Source organism: Coenobita brevimanus, chromosome 65 (genome assembly GCF_032717465.1).
Source record: "Coenobita brevimanus isolate Jiangsu-jjx chromosome 65, ASM3271746v2, whole genome shotgun sequence".
NCBI classification, from domain to species: Eukaryota; Metazoa; Arthropoda; class Malacostraca; order Decapoda; family Coenobitidae; genus Coenobita; species Coenobita brevimanus.
The window spans coordinates 21,181,863-21,205,526 of record NC_137018.1 but is presented as its reverse complement, the minus strand read 5'-3'; the positions used below and the strand labels follow the sequence as shown (position 1 = coordinate 21,205,526).

General features: G+C 39.9%; 1 protein-coding gene and 1 pseudogene across 2 annotated transcripts in view; both read left to right on the top strand.

The window, feature by feature from the left end:
* The first annotated feature begins 9,012 nt into the window (after nt 1-9,012).
* LOC145405152 (5S ribosomal RNA) lies at nt 9,013-9,171 on the top strand (annotated as a pseudogene).
* A 1,397-nt stretch (nt 9,172-10,568) lies between these two features.
* The window catches only part of vari (MAGUK p55 subfamily member vari), a 269,199-nt gene continuing 256,103 nt past the window's right edge, over nt 10,569-23,664 (top strand). For both annotated transcript variants that reach the window (XM_080276416.1, XM_080276415.1), the window contains exon 1: nt 10,569-10,636. In XM_080276416.1, the coding sequence (XP_080132542.1) occupies nt 10,604-10,636 (33 nt within the window). In that variant the 5' untranslated portion in view covers nt 10,569-10,603. The remainder of the gene's footprint in view (nt 10,637-23,664) is intronic.

Genomic DNA, 23,664 nt, shown 5'->3' with positions numbered 1-23,664 from the left:
TTATATAATACTCTTCCACTAACATCACACCCGTTTCCACTTTATATTACTGTTATCACATACTTACAGGCCTTACTATTATATTGAGCATCATATTATCGCATATGTACAGGCCTTACTTTTACAGTGAGCATCATATTCTCAGAAGCACACACAGTATCAGTAATGTAACAAGGTGTGATATTCCTTGTCAGGGTGGGGAGGAGAGCGTGGTGGGGGAGATTGGGGAGGTGGAGAGCGGAACCCTTCCCCACTCGAGCTCCTCTTCCCTCTCCCTTTTCCTTTTCCCTTTCTTTTCCTTCCTTTCCCCACATCACAGGGCTGTGGGGAGGAAGCATGGGAATATTGCAGGGCAAAAGACGTGCTAGGGAGTAGCTCTTTCTCGCCTGCCTGCTGCCCACGTACACCACGTGCTTGCACTGCCTCCCTCCCACCACCACTTTCCCTTTAACAGCTCACTCCCGCCACACCACTTTCCCTTTCACCCCTCACTCCTGCCACACCACTCCTGCCTTCCCCAGACAACACTGAAGGACCATACCCTATTTTCCTTCTCAACACACCTTGCCTGCATATATGTACCAAAATTCACGCACAACATTTGAAAAATGTGCAAATGACAGACCTCACAATTGCAAAATGTATGGATACGTCATCGGGTGTCACTGTGACAAAACGTGAGAACATATCCATACATCGTCTGGACGCCTCGGGTTAAGTATCTACGCTGTTGTGTGAAACTGTGAATCATAGTAAAGTCATATACCATAATATAAATCATACAAATAGAACACATATATATAATGTAGCGCGAATTGTTTATATTTATCATAAACAGAAATTAAAATATCATTGATGGCATGTGATGGCAACCCTCCATTTCAGTGGTTCTATGTTTTTTAATTTCTGCTACATTCAGTTCAAATTAGGTTCTTAATACATAGTTTCTTCAAACCGTAAATTACGCCTAGTGGGTACCTTGACTCAATCAGTCTCTATTTGGGCAGAATTTAACGTTGAGTAAATACTGGGACTCAACATTTTGCTCACTCCCTTCATGCATGCGCACCACAAGACAATCCCGTGTTAAAGTTTTTTCACAAGAGATTTGTTTTAAAAAACACATGAGGACTAATGCTTAAAATAATACAATTTAGGCTACTTGTGGTCTGGTTAGGTTAGATAAATCAAGGTACTGTAATTGCTTTGGAGGGTCTGAGGGGCTATACAGGACTGTTTTGTGGTGTGCATGCGTGAAGGGAGTGAGCAAAATGTTGAGTCCCAGTATTTACTTAATAAAATACCCACCGCCGCTGGACTACTCACCTCGCCACCCCCACCCCACCACCAAGTCACCACCACACCACCACCCCAGGAGGACACCACGGCAGGGTTAGTGACCCAGGACAAGAGGGTCACCAGGACACCTCTGTCCAGAGCCCCTCTTCCCCGCAACTGTCACAACACCAGGTGAGCGGGAAGAGGCAATGACTCTGCAGGCGGGGCAGCCTTCAGCAGGTTCAGGGTGGGGCTGATCCAGAGTCAGTCCCAGGCAACACCGCGGTACGGCCACCATACGTACCGGGGAAGGAGCGGTCACTGTACACCCTTCAGTTGTATCCCCCTGTGACACCGCCATCACGGCCACTGTACGTGAAGGGGGAGGGAATGGCCACCGTACAACCCTTAGTCACAGCCACCTCTGGGGACGGCCTCGGGGCGTTAGTTATTGAACGCGCCCCGACTGGGAGAGAGAGGAATAGTGGGACCGCGATCACAGCCACCGTACGTGACGGGGAGTGGCCACCGTATGCCCCTCATCCACTATTACCTCCTACTATGGGAGTAACGCCTCAGTTACTTCCCGAAGGGCAGGCAGGCCCATGGCTACAGCCTTAGTACGTACAAGGGTAGATAGACCCTCGGCTACGGCCTCAGTACGTACCAGAGAGGGCGCTGCCCCTGTGCACCCATCTCCTGCCTTTTCCTCCTGTGGGAGTAACACCGCGTTCACAGCCACCGTACATGATGGGGAAGGAGCGGCCACCGTACGCCCTTCAGTTACTTCCCAGCAGGTGGACGGGCACACGGCTACGGCCGCAGTGCGTGCAAAGGTAAGTAGACCCTCCGGCCTCAGCATGCACTAGAGAGGGCACTGCCTGCGTGCACCCCTCTCCTGCCTTTTTCTCCTTCGGGAGCAGCACCACGTTCATGGCCACCGTACGTGACGGGGAAGGAGCGGCCATCATACGCCCTTCAGCTGCGAGCCCTAGGAGTCACGAAACCGCATTCACGGCCACCGTACGTGACGGGGAGGGAGTGGCCACCGTACGCCCCTCATTCGTGACTCTGAAGGCCCTCCCGGAGCAGGAGGTCCCTTGTGCGGCCAACCCCTTTCCTGTTCGGCCCTAGTCTCGAGGGCCACCTCACACAGGGCACCTCACACAGGGCATCGTCGGAGGTAGACGTCCGTTACCGGCGCTCCATATCAGACCAACACGGCCAGAGGCATTACCTAAATAAGTATCTTTGAATGAGTCAAGCTCTGTACCAGGTTAGACTAAATGATTTTTCATTATTAAAAGGAAAAGAAATAATAAGTTTAAATAAGACTGGTTCAAACAGAACAAAGAACCACGATGCGTTGAGTCAGCTGGGTTTGTTTATACTACAGCAACACGGGGAAAGCATACATATTCTGTAAGTACATACTCTGTTCATTTAGTATTACAAAATGGATACATACTTCAGTAAAACAAATCTGGAAAAGAAAAGGGATAAAAGTAAAAAGCAAAATGATGATTTCTACCAGGAAATGGTTGAAGTGGAGACTCACAATAGACTGGTTGAACGTGTACACAAACTAGAAATAGCTTTCAAAAATGAAATTGATGAAATAAAGAAGCAAATGCACTTGCAAAAGGAAGAGATACAAAAACTGGGAAGGGAGGCCAATAAGAAAGACACAACCATCAGTGAACTAACAGTGGAATTGAGTACGCTTAGGAAGAAAGTGAGTGAAATGGGAAGTACAGTAGTCAATCACGAGAGTGTTATGGAAGAGTTTAAAAATGACACAGAGACAATTAGACAAGCAAGCACTCTTATGGACCAGAGCAGTGATATTGAGGAGAAGACAACACAGGTAAATGAAGCTGTGCAAAGCTACAAAAATGATGTAGAAACCACATATGCTGAAATGGTGAAAGTAAAGAAAGACTTGGAAACAAGGGTGGAGGAAAAAAGCATTAAAAAGGAAGTGAAAAGAATAATCCAAAACAATCCAAAGTTAGTCAGAGATTCAGTAGAAATAAATAAATCAATAGTAATCACTGGTATAGAAGTGGAAGAAATTAAAAACAAGATCACTACAGACAAAAAGGAGATGGCAAATGTAATGAGCTTACTGAAAGAAGTATCAGAGGAAATCTGTAGTAAAGACATAGAGGAACACAAAAGGTTAGGGAAATACGAGAAAAGCAAGACAAGACCTCTAAAGGTGACTTTCCAGAGTGTAAACACTGTGGAAGAGATACTAAAAAATGCAAAGAATCTTATGGAAAAAGAGGAGTTCAAAAATGTATGGATAAAAAGATGCCTAACACAAGAGGAACTGGAATTACTGAAAGAGAAAAGGGAGGAAGCAAAAACAAAAAATGAGGGAAGATCAGAAGAGGAGAAGAAGAAATTTTTTTACAAAGTAATAGGATTGCAGGTACGAAAGTGGTACCGTACACAAACAGGATGGAAGAAAAAGGAGGAAGTTAGTAGAACCATGTCATGGCAAGTATATAAACAAGATGATAAAGTTGATGTACTCAAATGTGGATGGAATGGTATCTAAATTACTAGAGATGAATGATTATGACAGAGAAAATGAACCACAAATAATATGCCTAACTGAGACAAAATTAACACCAAGGATATCCAAAGACATACTAAACTTAGAGGAATACAATATATGGAGAAGAGACAGAAATTTAAAAAAAGGAGGAGGAATTATAATATTAACTAAGAAAAATCTAAAAGTCAAGGAAATAAACCTAGATATACCATCACAAGTAGAACTGATTGCAGTAGAGATCGACACATCTGAAGGTAAAGTAATTGTAGCCAATTTGTACATGCCACCCAGATCAAACACATGGGAAGGAGACGAATATGAGGACCTGGCAGAGAGCACAATTCAGAGTATAAGATCCTTGCTACATAAAATGGAAGAGAAATCGGAAAGAATTATACTAACTGGGGACTTCAGTACAAATATAAATTAGAATACTCTAGATATAAATAGCCAAAAAAGCTGTTGAGACCAAAAGCTCCTGGATCTCGTACAAGAGTTTTTCTTAATGCAACATGTGAGAGAAACCACTAGAAAAAGAGGACTTGATGTACCTTCAGTGCTAGATCTAATATTTACTAGGCAAGAAAATGACATTGACAGTTTAATATATCACCCTCCACTCGGCAAAAGCGATCATGCAGTACTAAATTATAACTTCAGGATAGCATATGACATAGTAAACAGCAATGACAGTTACAAAAAGAGCCTAAACTATAAAAAGGGAAATTATCAAGACCTAAAGAAGTATTTCTTAGAAGCTGATTGGGAAAATGAGCTTAGAGGACAAGATTTAAATGCTGTATATAAAAATTTTTGTGAATTTTATGAAATAGGAGTCCAGAAGTACATCCCACAGCACAAAGAAGCAGATAAGAAAATACAGAAATGGTTCAATACATAATGTAAAAAATCAAAAGAAAGAAGAGATTTGTTGTGGAATAGATACAAAAGACACAATAGTGAAAGGGCGTATAATAATTACAAACAGGCAAGAAACGACTATACAAGAATAAGGAGGGAAGCCCAAAAACAGTTTGAGGAGGATATAATAAATAAAAGTAGTGATCAACCAAAGCTGTTTTACAGCTATATCAGAAGCAAAACCAAAGTAAAAGATATAATACAATCCATTACGGACGAGGGAATCACTTATACACAAGAGAAAGATATTTGTGAAGCACTAAATAAGAATTTCCAATTAGTTTTTACAGAAGAAAAAATTTTTGAGAGGGACTATGTGGAACACGCATGTCCACACATACTACCAGATATACAAATAGCAGAAAAAGTAATACAGGAAGAGTTAAGTAGATTAGACAGAGGAAAAGCAAGTGGTCCTGATGAAATTTCATGTTGGGTGTTACAAGAATGTGCAAAGGAGTTAAGTAAACCACTATTTTTAATTTTCAAGAAATCCTTGAGTCAAGGGAAACTACCTGATATTTGGAAAAAAGCAAATATAGTCCCATTATTCAAGAAAGGAAATAGACAAAATCCTCTCAACTACCGACCAGTATCACTGACCAGTGTTGTAAGCAAGGTATTAGAAAAACTTATAAGAAAAGCTTGGGTAAATCATCTAGAAGAACACAGTATGATAACAGAAAGACAGTTTGGTTTCAGAAAAGGAAAATCATGTGTTACTATTTTGTTGAGCTACTATGACAGAGTAACAAACACAATACAGGAAAGGGAAAGATGGGTGAACAGTATCTATTTAGATTTCAAGAAAGCTTTTGACACAGTACCACACCAAAGACTTTTATGGAAGCTGTACCATCAAGGAGGAATTCGAGGCAAACTGTTTTGTTGGATGCAAGACTTTCTCATAAAAAGAGAAATGAGGACAGTACTAAGAGGAAACTACTCATCATGGAAAGAAGTGACTAGTGGAGTACCACAGGGTTTGGTGCTGGCACCAATCATGTTTTTAGTGTACATAAATGATATAAACAGTAACACTGGAAATGAGAGCTATCTGAATATGTTTGCAGATGATGCAAAAATACAAAGGAGAATTACTAGCACAGACTCTTGTAGGGAGCTACAAGAAGAATTAAATAAACTTCATGAATGGAGTAGTACATGGCAAATGGAATTCAATGTGGACAAGTGTCATGTAATCAAGTTTGGTAAAAGTGGAAAAAGAGCTGATTGGGATTATAAGTTAGGAAATAAAACCCTATACACATCAGAAAGAGAGAAAGACCTAGGTGTGATTATCAATAACAGACTATCTCCGGCTGACCACATCAGCGAGAAGGTACGGAACATGTATACACTGCTTGCAAATATGAGAATAGCATTCACATACATAAATGAAGACATGCTAAGAAGGATAATAACATCATTCATTAGACCAACCCTGGAATATGCATCAATAGTCTGGAGTCCTCATCTCAAAAAGCACATAGACAAGATTGAAAAAGTTCAAAGGGCCGCTACAAGATGGATACCAAGCTTAAGGGACCTAAGCTACGAAGAAAGACTAAATAAACTGAATCTACCAACACTACAGGAGAGAAGGAAAAGAGGTGACATGATCTATATAAGTGCATATCAGGAAAGGAGAAAATAGACATAAATGATTACTTAACGTATGGAGAAGCATCAGCATGAGGACACTGCAAAAAACTGCATAAGAAGAGAGGTGATAAAGACGTAAGGAAATTCAGTTTCCCAAACAGTGCAATTGATCAATGGAATGCACTACCGAATGAAATAGTGTGTGCCAAAACAATTCACAAATTTAAGGATATGTACGATAAATATGGTTTAAGACACGGGACAGTACGAGCTTGACTCATTCCTGTGAAGATACAATTAGGTAAGAACAGGTCGAGGCCCCCAGACCGGAGGGCCTCCCTGCACCCCACCGACGCGGCCCCAATGTGAGGGCCGCCTCCCAGGTCGAGTCCCCCAGAGCGGAGGGCCTCCCTGCACCCCAACGACGACTACAACCTGGGCAGTGACGCCCCTACGGACAGTGCGCTGCCCCCTTCAGGAGGACTCCCCGTAGGGCCCCTCTCTCATGCCCAGGATGCGCAGCAGGTGATACCCAAGGAAAATACAGGTACATAGTGACACTAATAAGGCTAATACAGTGAACAATCAACGCAGGAGTGTACAGTGACAAATAACAGAGTAAAGGCCCAAGTGATATATAAGTGATTAGAGTTACACTCAGCGCACAGTGACCCGATACCTGGCGGAACAGAAGAGACCAATAACTATATACAGGAGGACTTATAGAAATCATGGGTTAAAGTCAGAGGCATGCAGGGTTCATCAGAAACTTGTGACCTAGTGCTGCTGCAACTAAGTGACTCTCGCGAGTGTCGCGACCCGCATCCTACCCACTTATGGTAATATTCATTCCCCCCACTCTTCGTCACGTCCTCTCCTAGTGAAACGAACTCAGTATATAAAACGCCATCTCTGCCTAGAAGTAGTATCCGGGTACTGTAATATTAGTATCGAATATCCATGTACAAGTGAAGAGTGACCTATTGTGTGTGTAACCCTACCCATTTGTATTAAAGGCTAATTCTGTGTTTCCTGTCTCTATACATATCCAATATCTCTTTGTGTATATTGTCACGGTGTAAGAATTAAGGTAACAGATGTGTTAAGGTGCACTGCCTGGTTTTTATGTCCTGTTCCTTTGTGGGTGCTTTACTTCTGGTCCGGAAAGAGGACCCCGCTCAGTCGCTGGTGTTCTTAGGACGAGAGGTCGGACTAAAAACACCCAGCATAACACTCGACATTAAATTTCTGCCCACACAGAGACTGATAGAGTCAAGATAACCACCAGGCATAATTTACAGTCTGAACAGACTATGTATTAAGAACCTAACTTGCACTAAATGTAGCAGAAATTAAATAATACAGGACCACTGAAATGGTGAGTTGCCATCAAATGCCATCAATGAAATTTTAATTTCTGTACTATGATTCACAGTTTCACACAAGTGTAGATATTTAACAAAGAAAAATATTCTTTTAAAACAGTGCAGGGAATGTTTGTCGAAATGGTGGTGCCATCTACCGGAATACTTGGCTTTTCAGAAGCATCCCATTCCTTTTTAATTTCCTCTGTTTCCAACTGAATTTTTTTTTGTTTATTCACTTTCTCGACTAATTTATTATAAGTTGCTGTTTCATCCTGTTCTGGGTAGAAGTCATCATCCCGTTTTCTCCCCCCCCCCTTATTCTTACCATCTTCTAGAGCCACTTTTCCAAAGTAATCCATCATATAGAAAGATAATCTCTACTTACCATATCCCTACCGCGTCTGCCCGCCTTGGTGTGTAGTGTCTGGTGACTTCGCCAGATCAGCAAATTCCATGGGCACTGTTTATTTTTTTTATGTTTCTTTAGACTACATTTTTTGCTATTACCTCATCTGCTATGTTGAATCATCACTTAATTCAGCCAAATAACGAACGTGACTCATTTAAACGGATACAACTGAAGCATGCCCAGATTGGAGCGAGTCACTACTGTGTGTCCAACATCTCCCACTGTTCTCTTTCCATCGTATGTGTGTGTGTGTGTGTGTGTGTGTCAGCATTCGATTTTGCATGAAGAGTATTTGATTTAATAGTTTTATCTAACAGTTGGCCTAGTATGATTTCTGTCAGCTGAATAATATTTTTTGGAGGGGCGGGGTGAGGTAGGGGAGGAAGTGATTTGATGGAGATATTTTCTAACTCCCTGACTGTTGGAATTTCGACAGAAATGTATATAAAAAGTTCTGTACGTCATTAGCGGCGAAATAATAAATATATATATATTTTTTTTACCCATAAAGTCTGGTGACGTCTTTTGTAGTTTATTCCTGCAGCTATGTAGTTTCATTCAGATTAGGGAAGGCCTCTCATACTAAAAGGGATAATGAAGGCTTTCTCTAACCTCACCGATTCAAAAAGCCTATCTTAAAGCTGTCGTCTGAAGACAGGAAAACAGATAATCTGGCAGGAGTTAATCCTTCGACTAATGGAATTTTTCACTTTTTTTTTTTTTTTTAATGGTAAAGTGTAATCATAATATCGAAATAGTAAACGTGTTTTTCTAACTCAGTCTTTCAAATTGAATACATATTAGAATCTTGCTGCCTGCAGACAATTTTATTCAACATCGGAATGATGAATTACAGAAAGTGGGTTAATGACGGCCATGCCACGTTGAGTACACCGCTTCCCTAGGTCAAGAGAATTAATTCTCTTGACCTAGCCGCTTCCCATCCGATCAGCGAAGTTAAGCAACGTTGGGTCTGGTTAGTACTTGGATGGGTGACCGCCTAGGAACACCAGATGCTGTTGGCATCCCTACGTGTCAAATGGGGTTGGTGGAGGATTAGTGCCCCTCCCTGTAAAACAATTAACTCTAAGCCCTTGGCCACCCCATTTGGGATACATGGCGTCTGGCAATGGATGGATGGGTTAATGAAAGCTATATGTAACCCCTCCAGTTCGAAAAGTACCTTTTTAGATTAATAAAATATGTCTGGCAGTAACAGGAAAAAACATAATGTCATCGGAGTGAAGGTAGTTAAACTATGCATTTCTTATGTATTCATACCTGATAATATCGTAACTCCTCTGTATGTAATCTGTCCTTCGCCAAATGCTGTGTTTTGTGAGATTTTAAAAATCGTGTCCATTTTGATTGTAATTTGTACCACCACGTGGGTTTTGAGGGAGTTTCACTAGAATCGTAAAAATCAATGTTTATTACTCATTTGCTTGGAAGTCAGAGTCGAGAGAAATTACGGTAACCCCTTCAATCTGGTGATGATTGCCACATTCACTGGGATGGCCACACCCAGTGTTTGTCCCTGTGTCATTCACCCAGTGAGTACTGTACCGTTCTGGAAAATGAAATATGGTAAATTGCAGTAGCAGAATTTCAATACCATCACATTTATGGCTGGAGGAGGATTGGGGGGTGGGGTATTGGTGGTGTGTCTGATATGCGCCTGGGGTGTGTCTGAGGTGATTGTGCTGTGTCTGAGAGTTATGACACCTTTTGTAACGTGGGGGCGGTGGATACGGTTGGGTGGGTTGGGGGGGGGGATGCAGGTATTAAAGAGATCTTTGGAGATCTTAAATATAGCCTTCAGTGCAAAATATCTCTGATCAAGTAAAACCAGAAGTACGTCATCGTATTAAAGGGATTCATCACATACTGCGCATTAATAATCACATAACATGGTTTCAGGTTTGATTTATTAATAGAAAGTCAGCATCAAATCGAGTGGAAGTCAAATGAAAGGTACGGTACATCTAGAGCTCACAGTTAAAAAAAAAAAAAAAAAAGAGGATCTTTATTTTAACTGCAGATCCTGATTTAATGTGACTCCATCTTGATTTTTCTTTTTAGGGGGGAGGACTCATTGGACTGACTTCATCAGTGGAAAGTCTAGATTAGCTGAGGTATAGTGACGACTGGATTACTCGCGAAAACATCCCAGAGATGTACTAACTTAACTCCAAGCTTTGGTCGTGTATATTATTATTATTTTTTTAGCTTGGTAAGTAATGATTGTACAAGTCTGCATTATTCAGACTAGTATCAGACGATCTTAATAGGGTGAGGGAATTTCTCTCTTTCTCTCTCTCTCTCTCTAACCTACCTCCTCTGCTGCCAGGTTCAATGGTGGAGGGGTCATGTCGGGGTCCGGTGGGATCGTCCTCAGGGGGTCAGGCGGGGTCAGGGGTCAACCAACATACGGAGCTCATCTTCCTAAGGGGCCTCATGGATTCCCCCACCATGCTGGCCCTCACCAAGGTAATGTACTGCCAGGACTGCTTGTATTCTTAGTGTCATTGCACCTTTTTTGAGCTATTTATAATGTACAGTATACACTGATAATCTTTTTTAGGCAGTTTCAGTATTTTTAGTATTGACTCGGTTGCTTCAGTAGCGTACAAGAGGATGAAAAGGTGTAATTAGCACAGTAAATAGCTAAAGAAAAGGTGTGATGCTGCCTCCTGTGCCGCCTCGATTATGGCCCTTGTGCAATAATGGTTAGGCCTAAGAGATGGTGGCAGGATTCCGGGGTTTCAGTATGAGGGAGTGATGGTCAGGTCTTGTCACTGGGCCTGCTGCTGTGGCCAGCTTTACCCTGTTCGTACTTGCCTTATTTCTGAATCCTATTTCACCCCATCCGTAGGGAAAAAAATAAACTGATGATTGTGGTGGTGATGGTGATGGGGGCATATTCTCTCTCTCTCTCTCTCTCTCTCTCTCTCTCTCTCTCTCTCTCTCTCTCTCCATTTGTTATTCTACATTTATCTTTGTGCCACACCTTTGTTTAGTCTTACCTTCTGTGTCTTACTTCATTACTCTCGCTGTTAAAGTTTTCATATTCGCTTTCGTGCTTTTTCAGTTTCACTGTTACTTTCTCATTCACTTTCGTATTTTTGCTAGCTTTCGTGGTTGTGTCACCTGACCCTACTTTTGTAATGTACACTCTTTATTTTTATTTTTTTTCATTTTCATACTGTAATATTCTCTCACACGAGAGAGCAGCGCGAGAGAGGACGCTGGTCAATTTGTTCCGCTTGGCCACTGTTGGTCTCTACTGGCCACATCTAATAGCATCTTCATATGAGTCAGGCTCTGTACTAGGCTAAATTAAGTGATGTTATAATATAGTAGAGAAAGTATAAGCAAAAATGTGTTGTCCAAATAAAAGATACATCCAAGTCAGTGCATCAAATGAATCCACTGATACAACGCAAAGATCAGCTGTCTTCGTTATCACCAGGAAGATAGCAGGGAGATGCTAATTTATAAAAGTTATTTCTAAGTAAGAATTATCTTTCTGCAAGCTGAGTACTATTTTTTTTGGAAAAGTGGCTATGGAAGTAATTAAGAGAAGGGATAAAGGTAAAACAGGATGATGATTTCTACCCGGAACCGGTTGAAAGAGCAACATAAGAAGTAGTGAAAGTGAATTAACTGGAGAAAACTTTTCAAGCAGAAACAGATGAAATTAAGACGAAACTACGTATGCAGAAGGAAGAAATGGAAAAATTAGTAAAGGAATTAAGCAAACAAGATATAACGATGAGCTGTCACTTGAGGTAGTTTCACTGAGAAAGAAGACGAGTGAAATGGCGAGTACAGTTGTCTCCTATGAGAAGATTATGGAGGAGTTCAGAAATGATACATAGACAACTAGGGAAGCAAGCAATCTGATAGACCAAAACAGTGATACTAAAGAGAAGATAACTCAGGTGAATGAAATGAGAAATTGCAAAGATGAAGTACAAACTACGTATCCTGATATTATGGTGGAAGTAAAGAAAGATTTAGAAACAAAAGTAACAGAAGAAAGCATTGGAAAGGAAGTGAAAGAAATAATTAAAAACAACCGAAAACGGGTCATTGAATCAGCATATATCAACAAATCTCTAGTAATCACTGATATAGATGAAGAAGAAATAAGAAACAATCTCGAGAGTCAGAAAGGAGATGGTAAATATAATGAACATATTGAAGGAAGTATCAGAGGATATCCATGATAAATATATACAGGAACACAAAAGACTAGGGAAATAATGAGAGAAATAAGTCAAGGCCCCTGAGAGTAACCTCCCAAAGCGTGAACGCTGTAGATGAAATTTTAAAAAATGCTAATAAACTCATGGAAAAAGAGAAATAAAAAAAATGGATAAAAAGATGTCTGACTCAGGATCAATGTGGATTATTAAAGAAGGAAAGGGAAGAAGCAAAAACAAAAAATGAGGAAAGGTCAGAGGAAGAGAGGAGCATTTTTATTTTTTAAAACAATGAAGTGGGATTACAAGTAAGAAAGTGGTACATAAACAACAGGGACTAAGAAAAAAGGAGGTAGTAAACTCTATGTCAAATATGTAAACAACATGATCAAGTTGATAGACTCAAATGTAGACAGAATGATATCCAAATTATTAGAATTAAAGACTGTACTGTACAAAAGAAATGGAACCTCATATTATTTGCCTAACTGAAAAAAAAAAAATCCCAAGGATATCAAACGACACCCTAAGCTTTGAGGATTAAAATATTTGGAGAAGATAACAGAAACTTGAAAAAAGGAGGAGTTCTGGTATGAAAGAAATATCTACAAGTCAAAGAGATAGAACTAGATACAGTAAAAGTCCTCTCATTTGGGATCTTCGGGACCCAGCAGGTGCCGAAAGATCAGAAACTGCCAGATGTCCGGGAAATTCTGCCAAAAAGTTTTTAGCAATAATGGTCAGTCACCCCAAGGCAATCTCAGTGTCTAGTAAGTAATATTGGTCAACCCTAAGCACTAAATATTTAAGCAACTTATATTTAATGTATTTAATGAAGCAATACACATAAACATACATTAACGTTGGTGTATTTACATATGTACACCATAAAATAGCACGACAAAGTTTTTAAACTTTCAAAAGGTCCAACTCACAAAGCCACACACTGACGATCATGATGGCTGCAGTGTTGGCAAGCAGAAATAATCAAAAGCACTAAGCTGAACTTTAAAATGCACAAAGCAATAGAGGAACTGTTCAAATTTTCACACTAAATTGGACTTCATAACGCACTAGTTATAGAAATTATTATGAAAAGGGCTAAATTATTATGAAAAGAGCTAGATCTAGCACCAACAGCACCAAAATGGCAACTATGGGAACAAGGGTACCAGCAGCAAGCTGGCGACCCCATTGCAGATGCCAATCAGCTGAGCATATGTGCTGGAAGAGCGGAGAACTTTTTTAATGGGACTATTTATAAAAACTGCTGAAAGACCAAAAATACCATAAGACCAGATGCCGAATGAGAGGACTTTTACTGTACACCATCACAGATAGAACTGATTGCATTAGAGATTTACACATGTTAGGGAGAATAATAGTGGCACATTTAAACATGCCACCCCAAAACAAACACTTGGGAGAGAGGCAAATATGAAGACCAGGCAGAAAATACAATTCAGGGTTTAAGAGCATTACTGCACAGAATGGAAATCTGAAAGAATTCTATTAACTGGAGATTTCAATACAAATATTAAGAAGTGAGGTTTGCCAGCTGGGTGCTCGAGAAGTTTCTCGGCGTTTCATGTACAGTAGTTCCGGTATCAGTACGAGTCAGAGTTGCCAGTTTGCTCGTTATTTGTGAGCGTAGTTATTTCGTAAGTTATGCATTTATTTTTGTGCTCTTTTTCTTTATAATGCTTTATTTAAATGATTGCTTGTTGAATTATGTAGTTTAAGTTCGTATGGTAAATGATTTAGAGTGTTATGTAATGTAAGAAAACTGTGGTAGGCCTATGTTTTGGTTGTCTTCGAATTGGCAGCTGTTGTTCTCGTGGAATGTAGATCAGTCTAGATTAGAACAATGCAAGCTTATATAAGCTGGGGTTGAGATTATTACAGGTTTAGTCAGGTTTCAGTTCAGTGTGAGTGAAGTGCAGTTGGTTTTGGTTTGAGTGTAGTGTCAGTGCAGCGCAGCTTGTCAAGTTTGTGAAGAGTTGCTTAGCAAGCATTAAGTGTAATTACTGTCAGTGAAGATTGTATATTTTTGGTACTTGTGAAAACAGTGGCAAACAGTGACGGGTTACTGAAGTTTGTTTATCATTGGTACTTGAAAAAAACAGTGAAGTGTCAAGCATTAAGTGTGATAACTGTGAAGTGTTGTTAAGCATTATGTGTAATAGCAGCTAGTAAAGTCTGTATAGCTCCAGTGCTTGTGAGAACAGTGAAATTGGAAACTATTAAGTGGAATTACTCAGAAAATAAACACAGTGAACTTTAAGGGGCCAGTGTTTATTTTTCCCTCAGCTGATCTTGTGTACTGCACACCTGAAGGCTGACCATAGCATGACAACTCACTGGGCAACGCTCTTCCTGCACTGAACTACTGCTGTTGGAGCCTGTGGCAGTGTGGGGACTGGGACGTAACAATATAATTTGGAATACTCTAGATGTAAGAAGCTATGAAAACTGTTGGGATCAAAGCTTCAGGATCTTGTACAGGCGTTTTTCCTAACAGAACATGTAAAGGAAAATTCCAGAAAAAGAGGACTAGATGATCCATCATATTTAGGTCATATACTGTATTTACCAGGGAAGATAATAATATCAACAGCATAATGTGTCACCCTCCATTCGCAAAAGCGATCATGAAGTATTAAATTGCAAGTTCAGGATCACTTATGATATAGTTAGCAGTAATGAAAGGTACAAAATGAGCCTAAACTACAAAAAGGACAACTACCAAGACCTAAAGAAGTACTTCATTGAAATAGACAGGGAGGAGGAGGATGGAGGACACGATATATGTGTTATGCATAGAAAATTCTGTTGGACAGAAGTCCAAAATTACATTACTCAGCACAGAGTAACAGAAATCAGGATAAAGATTGGGTTAACACAGAATATAAAAATTCAAATGAGAAAAGAGACTTGCTGTGGAATAGATGCAGATGACACAATGGTCAGAGGGCATATAACAACTGTAAACTGGCAGGAAACGATTATACAAAGATATGGAGGGAAGCTTGATGGCAGTTTGAGGAAGACATTATGAATAAAAATACTGATCAATCGAAGGTGTTTTACAGCTACACCAAAGCAAAACTAAAGTCAAAGATAAATACTTTCCATCATGGATGCGAGCAAAATCTATATCGATGAAGAAGACATCTGTGACGTACTAAACAAAAAATTTCTATCAGTTTTTACAGAAGAAAGTAGATTTGATAGAGATATACATTTACAAATTTGGGCACATCGGAACCTGAAGTCCAGGAAGAGTTGAGCAAATTGCACAAAGGAAAGGCAAATGGTCCTGACAAGATTTCAGGTTGGGCATTACATGAATGTGCAGAAGAGTTATGCAGACTAATATATATGGTATTCAAGGAATCCTTAAGACAAGGTGAACTACCTGATATTTGGAAAAAAGCAACCATTGTTTCCCTCTTTAAGAAAAGACATAGACAAAATCCACTTAACTACCGACCGGTATCACTGACCAGCATTGTAAGTAGAATATAGTGGAACCCCGGAATTCGTACACCTCTCTACTCGTACAACTCATTTTTTTTACAGCTTTTTCTTCCAAAAATCACTCCTTTTTTCGTACGGCGACCTGCTATCAGTACTAAGAGATGCGGTGTCGTAGGTGCCATGTGGTCACCAGTCTCACTTTATCTTCTGCCAGCTACGCATTAGTCATACATGCTCCATTAAACTTTGTGATGAATTACGTATTTTCGTTAGAAAATTGTACATAATCATGGGCCGTAAGAAGATTAGTGAGTCAGCTGGAGCTAAAATAAAAGCAGTGAGAACAACAATTGAGCTGAAACAGAACTCATTGCAAAGTCTGAAAGTGGAACCCGTGTCTCCGATCTTGCCATTCATTATGGTATGGCGAAATCTGTGGTTTCATCCATATTAAAGAACGAATTAATGCAAAATACATTGTTTCTTATGGAAAATAATTATTTGATTTTCGAACAATTCGCAACTCATACAGCGTCGAGGAATGAATTGTGTACGAATTCCGGGGTTCTACTGTATTAGAAAAGCTGATAAGAAAAATTAGGGAAAATCATCTGGAAAAATACAGTACAATAACAGAAAGACAGTTCGCCTTTAAAAAGGGAAAATCATGTTACTAATCTATTAAGCTACTATGAAAGAGTTGCAGAAATCCTACAGAAAAGGGAAGGATGGGTAGACAGTATCTATTTGGATTTCAAGGAGGTATTTGACAGAGTACCACACCAAAGACTTTTATGGAAACTGTACCATCAAGGAGGAAACCAAGATAATCTATACTGCTGGATGCAAAATTTTCTTAGAAACAGGGAAATGAAAACAGTACTAAGGGGAAATTACTCATCATGGAGAAAAGTGACTAGTGGAGTCCCACAGGGCTCAGTGCTGGCACCAATTATGATTTTAGTATATATAAATGACACTGACAGCAACATTGGAAATGGAAGCCATCTAAATATGTTTGCTGTCGATGCAAAAATACAAAGGAGAATTGCAAACACAGATTCTTGCAGAGAGCTACAAAAAATTGAATAAGCATCATGAATGGAGTAATAGATGGCAAATGGAATTCAGTGTGGACAAATGCCATGTAATCAAGTTTGGTAAAAGAGAAAGAAGACCTAATTGGGATTATAAGCTAGGAAGTTCGTCCCTGCACATATCAAAAAAGGAGAAGGACCTGGGATTGAGTATCAGTAACAGACTATCTCCGTCTGACCACAGTGAGAAAGTACGAAACATGTACACACTGCTTGCAAGTATGAGAGTAGCATTCACATATATAAATGAAGACGTGCTGAGAAAGATATCACCATTCATGAGACCAACCCTGGAGTATGCATCAGTTGTCTGGAATCCACATCTCAGAAGACACACAGATAAGACTGAAAGGGTAGAAGGGGCAGTTACAGATGGGTACCAAGCTTAAGGGATCAAAGCTACGAAGAAAAACTAGTAAAATTAAACCTGCCAACATTACCCTGCGTCTCCTCACCCTGCCCTTAGGTGGGAAAGGAGATCCGGATGATGATGATGATGATGATCATTACAAGGAGAAGGAAAGAGGAGACATGATTATGCTATATACATGCATTACAGGAAATGAGAAAACAGACATAATTGAATATAACCTATGGAGAAACAACGGCAAGAAGACAGAAAAAAGAAAAATGTTTAGAAAGAGAGACGATAAGGACGTAAGGTAATTCAGTTTCCCAGACAGAGCAGTTGATCAGTGGAATGCACTACCGAATGAAATAGTGTGTGCCAAAACTATTCATAAATCAAGGATATGTATGATAAAAATGGTTTAAAACACGGGACAGTGAATGCTCGACTCATTCCTGTAAAAATGCAATTAGGCAAGAACAATTACGTAAGCACACACACACACACACACACACACACACACAGTACAGTTTCTAGCACAGCATGAGCAAACTGTAGCAGAACATATGCCAGAAGCAGAACAATATGTTTCTGGCTCTTGAACACAGTCCGGCACTGTAGAATAAGTTTTAAACAGTTTATAGATCTTGCATACTCAGGATCGTACGAGTACTCCCGCTAGATTATGAGAATTCGTAGTACTTCTTCCTCAACCAATTTATTTTGTTTATTACACCCTAATTGCGATTCTAATTCTTACATTTTGCTGAATAAAATCGCCTAACGTTAGCTACACAATGTTAGTTGGAATGTATTAATACCTTCATGTTTGTTATCGATCCAAACTGTTTTGACATTAAATTATGTAATGAGCATACATGAAAATATCAGCTTGTAATATACAAAGTATTTGACAACGAAAAAATTGCTACAAAGTGCCCTGTGCCAACTAGCGTGCAGTCTATCGCCAGGGTCCCTACCCATATTTATAAACTTGCTAGAAGTTAAGATGTATACAAAACTTTATTTATAGTTTTGTATAACAATCACTTCGCAACCAAAAAGGGCCGAATATTACCAGTTAACTTAGGGAGCTTGTCGCAGGAAATGGTTAAAATCCTTTGTACATAAGAGAATCCAAACTCGCAAACATGCAAACATGTTATCAGATTTTTTCTTTATCATGTCCAGATTCGCGTGAGCAGCAAGAGACGCAGTCATGTGTGAACATTTCTGTAATCTCATTTTCTTGTTCGTGCAACTGCAAAAAATTAGCCCATGATAATTTTTCTCCCACATGTAATATTGTTAGCGAAGGAACAAGAGACGTTGGAAGATTTTACTGTACATTCACCTTATCCTTCCTGCAAAAATAGTTCAGCTATAGCCTACGAGAGGAAGGTGATCGTAATTTCGTTAATGAATCTGAGCTGAACAGCCACCAATGTGCGATTCCCGTGTAAACAAAACGTAGACCTACACCCTATTATTACAAGTACCACAGCTCGTTAGCTTGAACATTTCTCAAACCGGTAAATTTATGGTTACAATAATTTTATAAGTGTGATATTAATTTTGCTGGGAAGTGAATATATATATATATATATATATATATATATATATATATATATATATATATATATATATATATATACCGCTGCTAACAAATATTAACACAGTACCCTGCTGTATTGTTTTCTTCCTTCTCCATCCTGTTCCTTTCTTACTCACATCCTCTTCCTTCCACTCACAGGTTCATTCAGACTCATTCACCCTCATGCAGTCACCAACTTACTCTCACTCACTCGCTCCAGCTTACTCCTTCACTGACTCACTTTGGCATAATACTATATACCTACTCTTACTCATTCACTCACTCATTTAGTATAGCACAGTCACCCACTCAAACTCATTCACCTCAATGACTCCCGCTTATCTTAACTCACCCATTTTTCCATTTAATCACTTTCTCATAGTGTCTCATCTATTCACTCATAATGCAGCATTCTGTCAGATTCCCTTTCAAGCACTCACCCTCCCACTGTCACCCACTCCGTCACTCTCACCTCCTCTCACCTACATCTAGCAATATTCAGCCTTCCTCCCCTCACCCACTTTCCCACTCACTCACTCATTCACTCACCCACTTCCTCTTACCCCCTCTCACTCATTCTCACCCACACCTAACATCACTCTAGCTCATTCTCTCTCTCAAACCAGCACTCATCCCTCACTTCCCTCACCACCCTCTCTTCATCATACTGCTTCTCACCTGTTTGTTTACGCTCTCTCTCTCTCTCTCTCTCTCTCTCTCTCTCATTTGTATCATTACCTCTGCGCTTGCCAAGCAAGAGCAGGGCATTGTTTTGGTCGAGGTGTGTTAGTCTCTCTCTCTCTCTCTCTCTCTCTCCCCATCATTTGTATTATTACATCCGAGCACACGAAGCAAGAGCAGGGCATTGTTTTGGTCGGGATGTATAGTGTCTCTCTCTCTCTCTCTCTCTCTTATACAGTATATATATATATATATATATATATATATATATATATATATATATATATATATATATATATATATACCGGTATATAAGTGAGAAAAGCAACAGAAAATAATAAACTACTATGCTTAGGCTTTGTTGATAACGAAAATGCTCTTGACTGAGTGGAGCACATGGCAATTATAAATTCACTGCGGGAAGGAGTAAAAGAAAGCATTGTAAAACTGCTCGAAAATATATATAAAGAAGAACTGCAACAGTTAAATTACATAAAGGCTCAGAAAAAGATAAGATTGAGAAGGGCGTTCGTCAAGGAGATACAATTTCACCAATATTACATACAGCATGCCTAGAAAGTATTTTCAGAAAGCTAGGCTGGGAGAAAAAAGAAGTAAACATGTATAGAGAAAAGTTTAACGATTTAAGAACTGCAGATGACAAAGTCCAGATCTCAGAAACACCAGATACGCTACATTGCAAGTAGTGTTAAATGACCTAAACAGAGAAAGACTCAGAGTAGGGTTAAAGATGAACTGGAGTATAACCAAAGTAATGTTTAATCCAAATGCACCAAAGAGCATCATCAGAATAAGCGAAGAAATTCTTAAAGAAGATGAGTACAATTACTTGTGGCAAATACTAAAACTAACGAAAGGCCATGATAGCGAAATAAAAAGACGCATTGCAATTAGATGGGAAGCTTTCGGTAAACATAAAAACGTCTTGAAAAGCAACTTGCCAATATATATGAAAAGTATAAAACGAATGTATAATCCCATCTATGACGTATGGTTGTGAGACCTGGAAACTGACAAAAATCAACTAATCCGTTCTCAAAGGGCAATGGAAAGGTCAATATTGGAAATATCTTTAAGAGACAGGAAAAGATCAACTTGGCTGAGAGAGCAGACTAAAGTCAGAGACATTATAGAAGCTGTAAAAGAACTGAAATGGAGATGGGTAGGTCATGTAGCAGGAATAAGGGATATGCGATGGAGCAAGAGGCTGACTGACTGGACTCCAAAAGATTGTAAACGTAGCAGAACAAACGGACAGGAGGTGGAGAAATGTGGTAAAGAAGTTTACTGGGAAAACGTGGCAGAGATTGGCTTACTCAAGGAATTCGTGAAAAAGACGGGGGGGGGGGTCTTTGTTCATCAGTAGACTTGCCATGGCTGATGATGATGATGATGACTATAATATATATATATATATATATATATATATATATATATATATATATATATATATATATATATATATGGAGCCTCTGTGGTACAGTGGTAAAGTGTGAGTTTTCGTACATGGGAGAACCAGAGTTCGCGCTTTGCCAAGGCAAGAAACTTTGGGAGTGTTCTCCCGGCCACGTACTGCTTTGGGGGACATAAGGGGTGCTCTGGTTGAACCAGTGTCACATACTATAAAGTATGCTTGCACCCAGTTGGCTTGTGCAGGCCAGTTACACTTGGTTCACAAACTACACACACATCCGAAGCCACTCCAACATTACAATCACACAAGCACTTCTCACCCTACATACAATCTCTGCCAGACAGCCTAAGCCATTTAGTAGATATACATAGGCTGTGTCGTCCCCACTTCTGTCGGGATAGGTCGGTCCTGCAGTGGACACTCAAACGGTTGATGATGATGATATATATATATATATATATATATATATATATATATATATATATATATATATATATATATATATGAGATACATCTATATCTACTTTATATCTATCTGTCTATCTATATATCTACCTATATCTATCTATCTATCTATCTATCAATATATATATATATATATGAGAGAGAGAGAGAGAGAGAGAGAGAGAGAGAGAGAGAATGGCGTTATGAAAGAGATGCAAGGTAGGGTAGCTGGTGTTGGTGTCCATAGTGCCAAAGAATAATATTTGGAAACGGTGTATTGTTAAGTGACGATAATTGTGAGTTGCAAAGTTTGGTGGTTGTGGTATGAAATTTAAAAGTGAATGTAGCGAAGAGCAGTTATGGTCACTGAGAAAAATTAAGTCAGAATGCATAGTGGCCCTGAATGATCAGGAAAGAATGTGGGTGCCTTTAAGTATACGCTGAGAGAGAATGGAAATTTAGAGGATGAAGTGCATATCATGGTAGGCTACAGCAGAGAGGAAAGGTTGCTGGTTCATTGTAAGCAGTGATAAGGAACGGAGAAGTGAGTATGGAAACTAAAAAGAAAAAATAAATTCGCTGCATAACAGCACTGTGATTCCTACTCTGATTTATGGAAGTGGAGCTTGCATCCTGTTGGGAGGTCACAAGTCGAGAGTAGGAGCAATAGAAATGAATTTTTTTGTGAGGAGCATCCGAAGTTGCATGGAGAGACTGACGGAAAAACCAGGAAGTGAAGGAGAGTTGTGGCGTTGATGTGGATGTGATTGAGCGAGTTAAGAGAAAATTCTAAGATGCTTTGGCCATGAGGACTGGATGGAGAAGGAGAGACCGACTAGGACTGTGTATGCGAGTGAGACGGAGGGGAGGAGAGGGAGGGGGAGACCGAGGATGAGATTGAGGGATAGGGTGAAGAGATATAAGAGAGAGGGAGGTGTGAGTTCGAAGGAAATTAACCAAATGGCAGAGGAGAGGGTGATATGAAAGTGATTTTTTTTTAGGCCTACCGTTACGGGATTAGGGCGCCTGGCTGTAGACACACATAGAATGATTTTGTTCACTAGCTGAACTCCATTACGCAGTTCAAGTATTCTGAGATAATGGGATCCTTGATTTTCAACCTTAGACTATGGCTGATGAGGTGAGAGTGTTATTCCCTGGCAAAAAGAAGGATATGAAGACAAACAATAACATCATTTTTCGGGGAGAACTGAAAGTTTGGTAAAGAATTCCTCCACCGATTTTAAGGGCTCACATATTTTATGGAACACCAAGTTACCCTAAAATGGCAGAGTTTTTTCATCTGTCAGTAACGTAAAGTTATCAAATTACATTCTTTTTTTTTTTACCCCCCCCACCACCACCAGAAAAAGCTAAACAGTGCCACTTTCTAGATAAACACCAAACACTGAATTTTTCAGGCCAGCCACTTTTTAATAAGCCAGATTTGAGGGATCCGGCCTAAAAGAGACCTCTACTTTGCAGTTACAGTTATTATCTTGGAAGTGGTTATGTTTCTGGCTCAGACTGTCTGTCTGTCTTTCTGTCAGCAACAGTGTGGAAACACTATCTACTGTACCTATTGCCAGACGCCTTAATCCCGTAAGGGATGGCTATCATATGTCGTCTTGTCCTCTGTCATTTGGCTGGCCTCCCTCCAACTCACACAACCCCGTTTCTCATACCTCCTTCCACTTCCCTTTATCTCATCCTCGGTCTCCTTCACCCGCTCTCTCCCTATGCTTCGCTCACGTACGTTCTCCTGTCAATCTCATTCTCCATCCTTTCCACATGGCCAAATCATCTCAGAGTATTTTTTTTACTGCGTTCAATCACATGCACATCAACACCACAACCTCCATCTCAGAGTATTTCTCTTAATGCTTTCAGTGACATGCACATCAACACCACGACATTCCTTCATCTCATTTGTCTGTCTGTCTCTCCATGCAACTCCACATGCTCGTACTTCTCACAATATATCATTTTTACTGCTCTCACTCTCGACTTGTGTCTTTCCTAAATGGTTCAGTCTTTACTTCCCTACACTGGAGTAGGAATCACAATTCTGTTATGCAGCGACTTTTTACTTTCCCTACTCACTTCCTTATTCCTTATCACTGCATTCAGTGGACAAGCTATTGGCTGGCACGGCAGAATAATTGATATCATGACTGAGGACCATCAGAGGAAAAGCTGAGCAAATTTTTGCCAAAAATTTCAGAAGTTA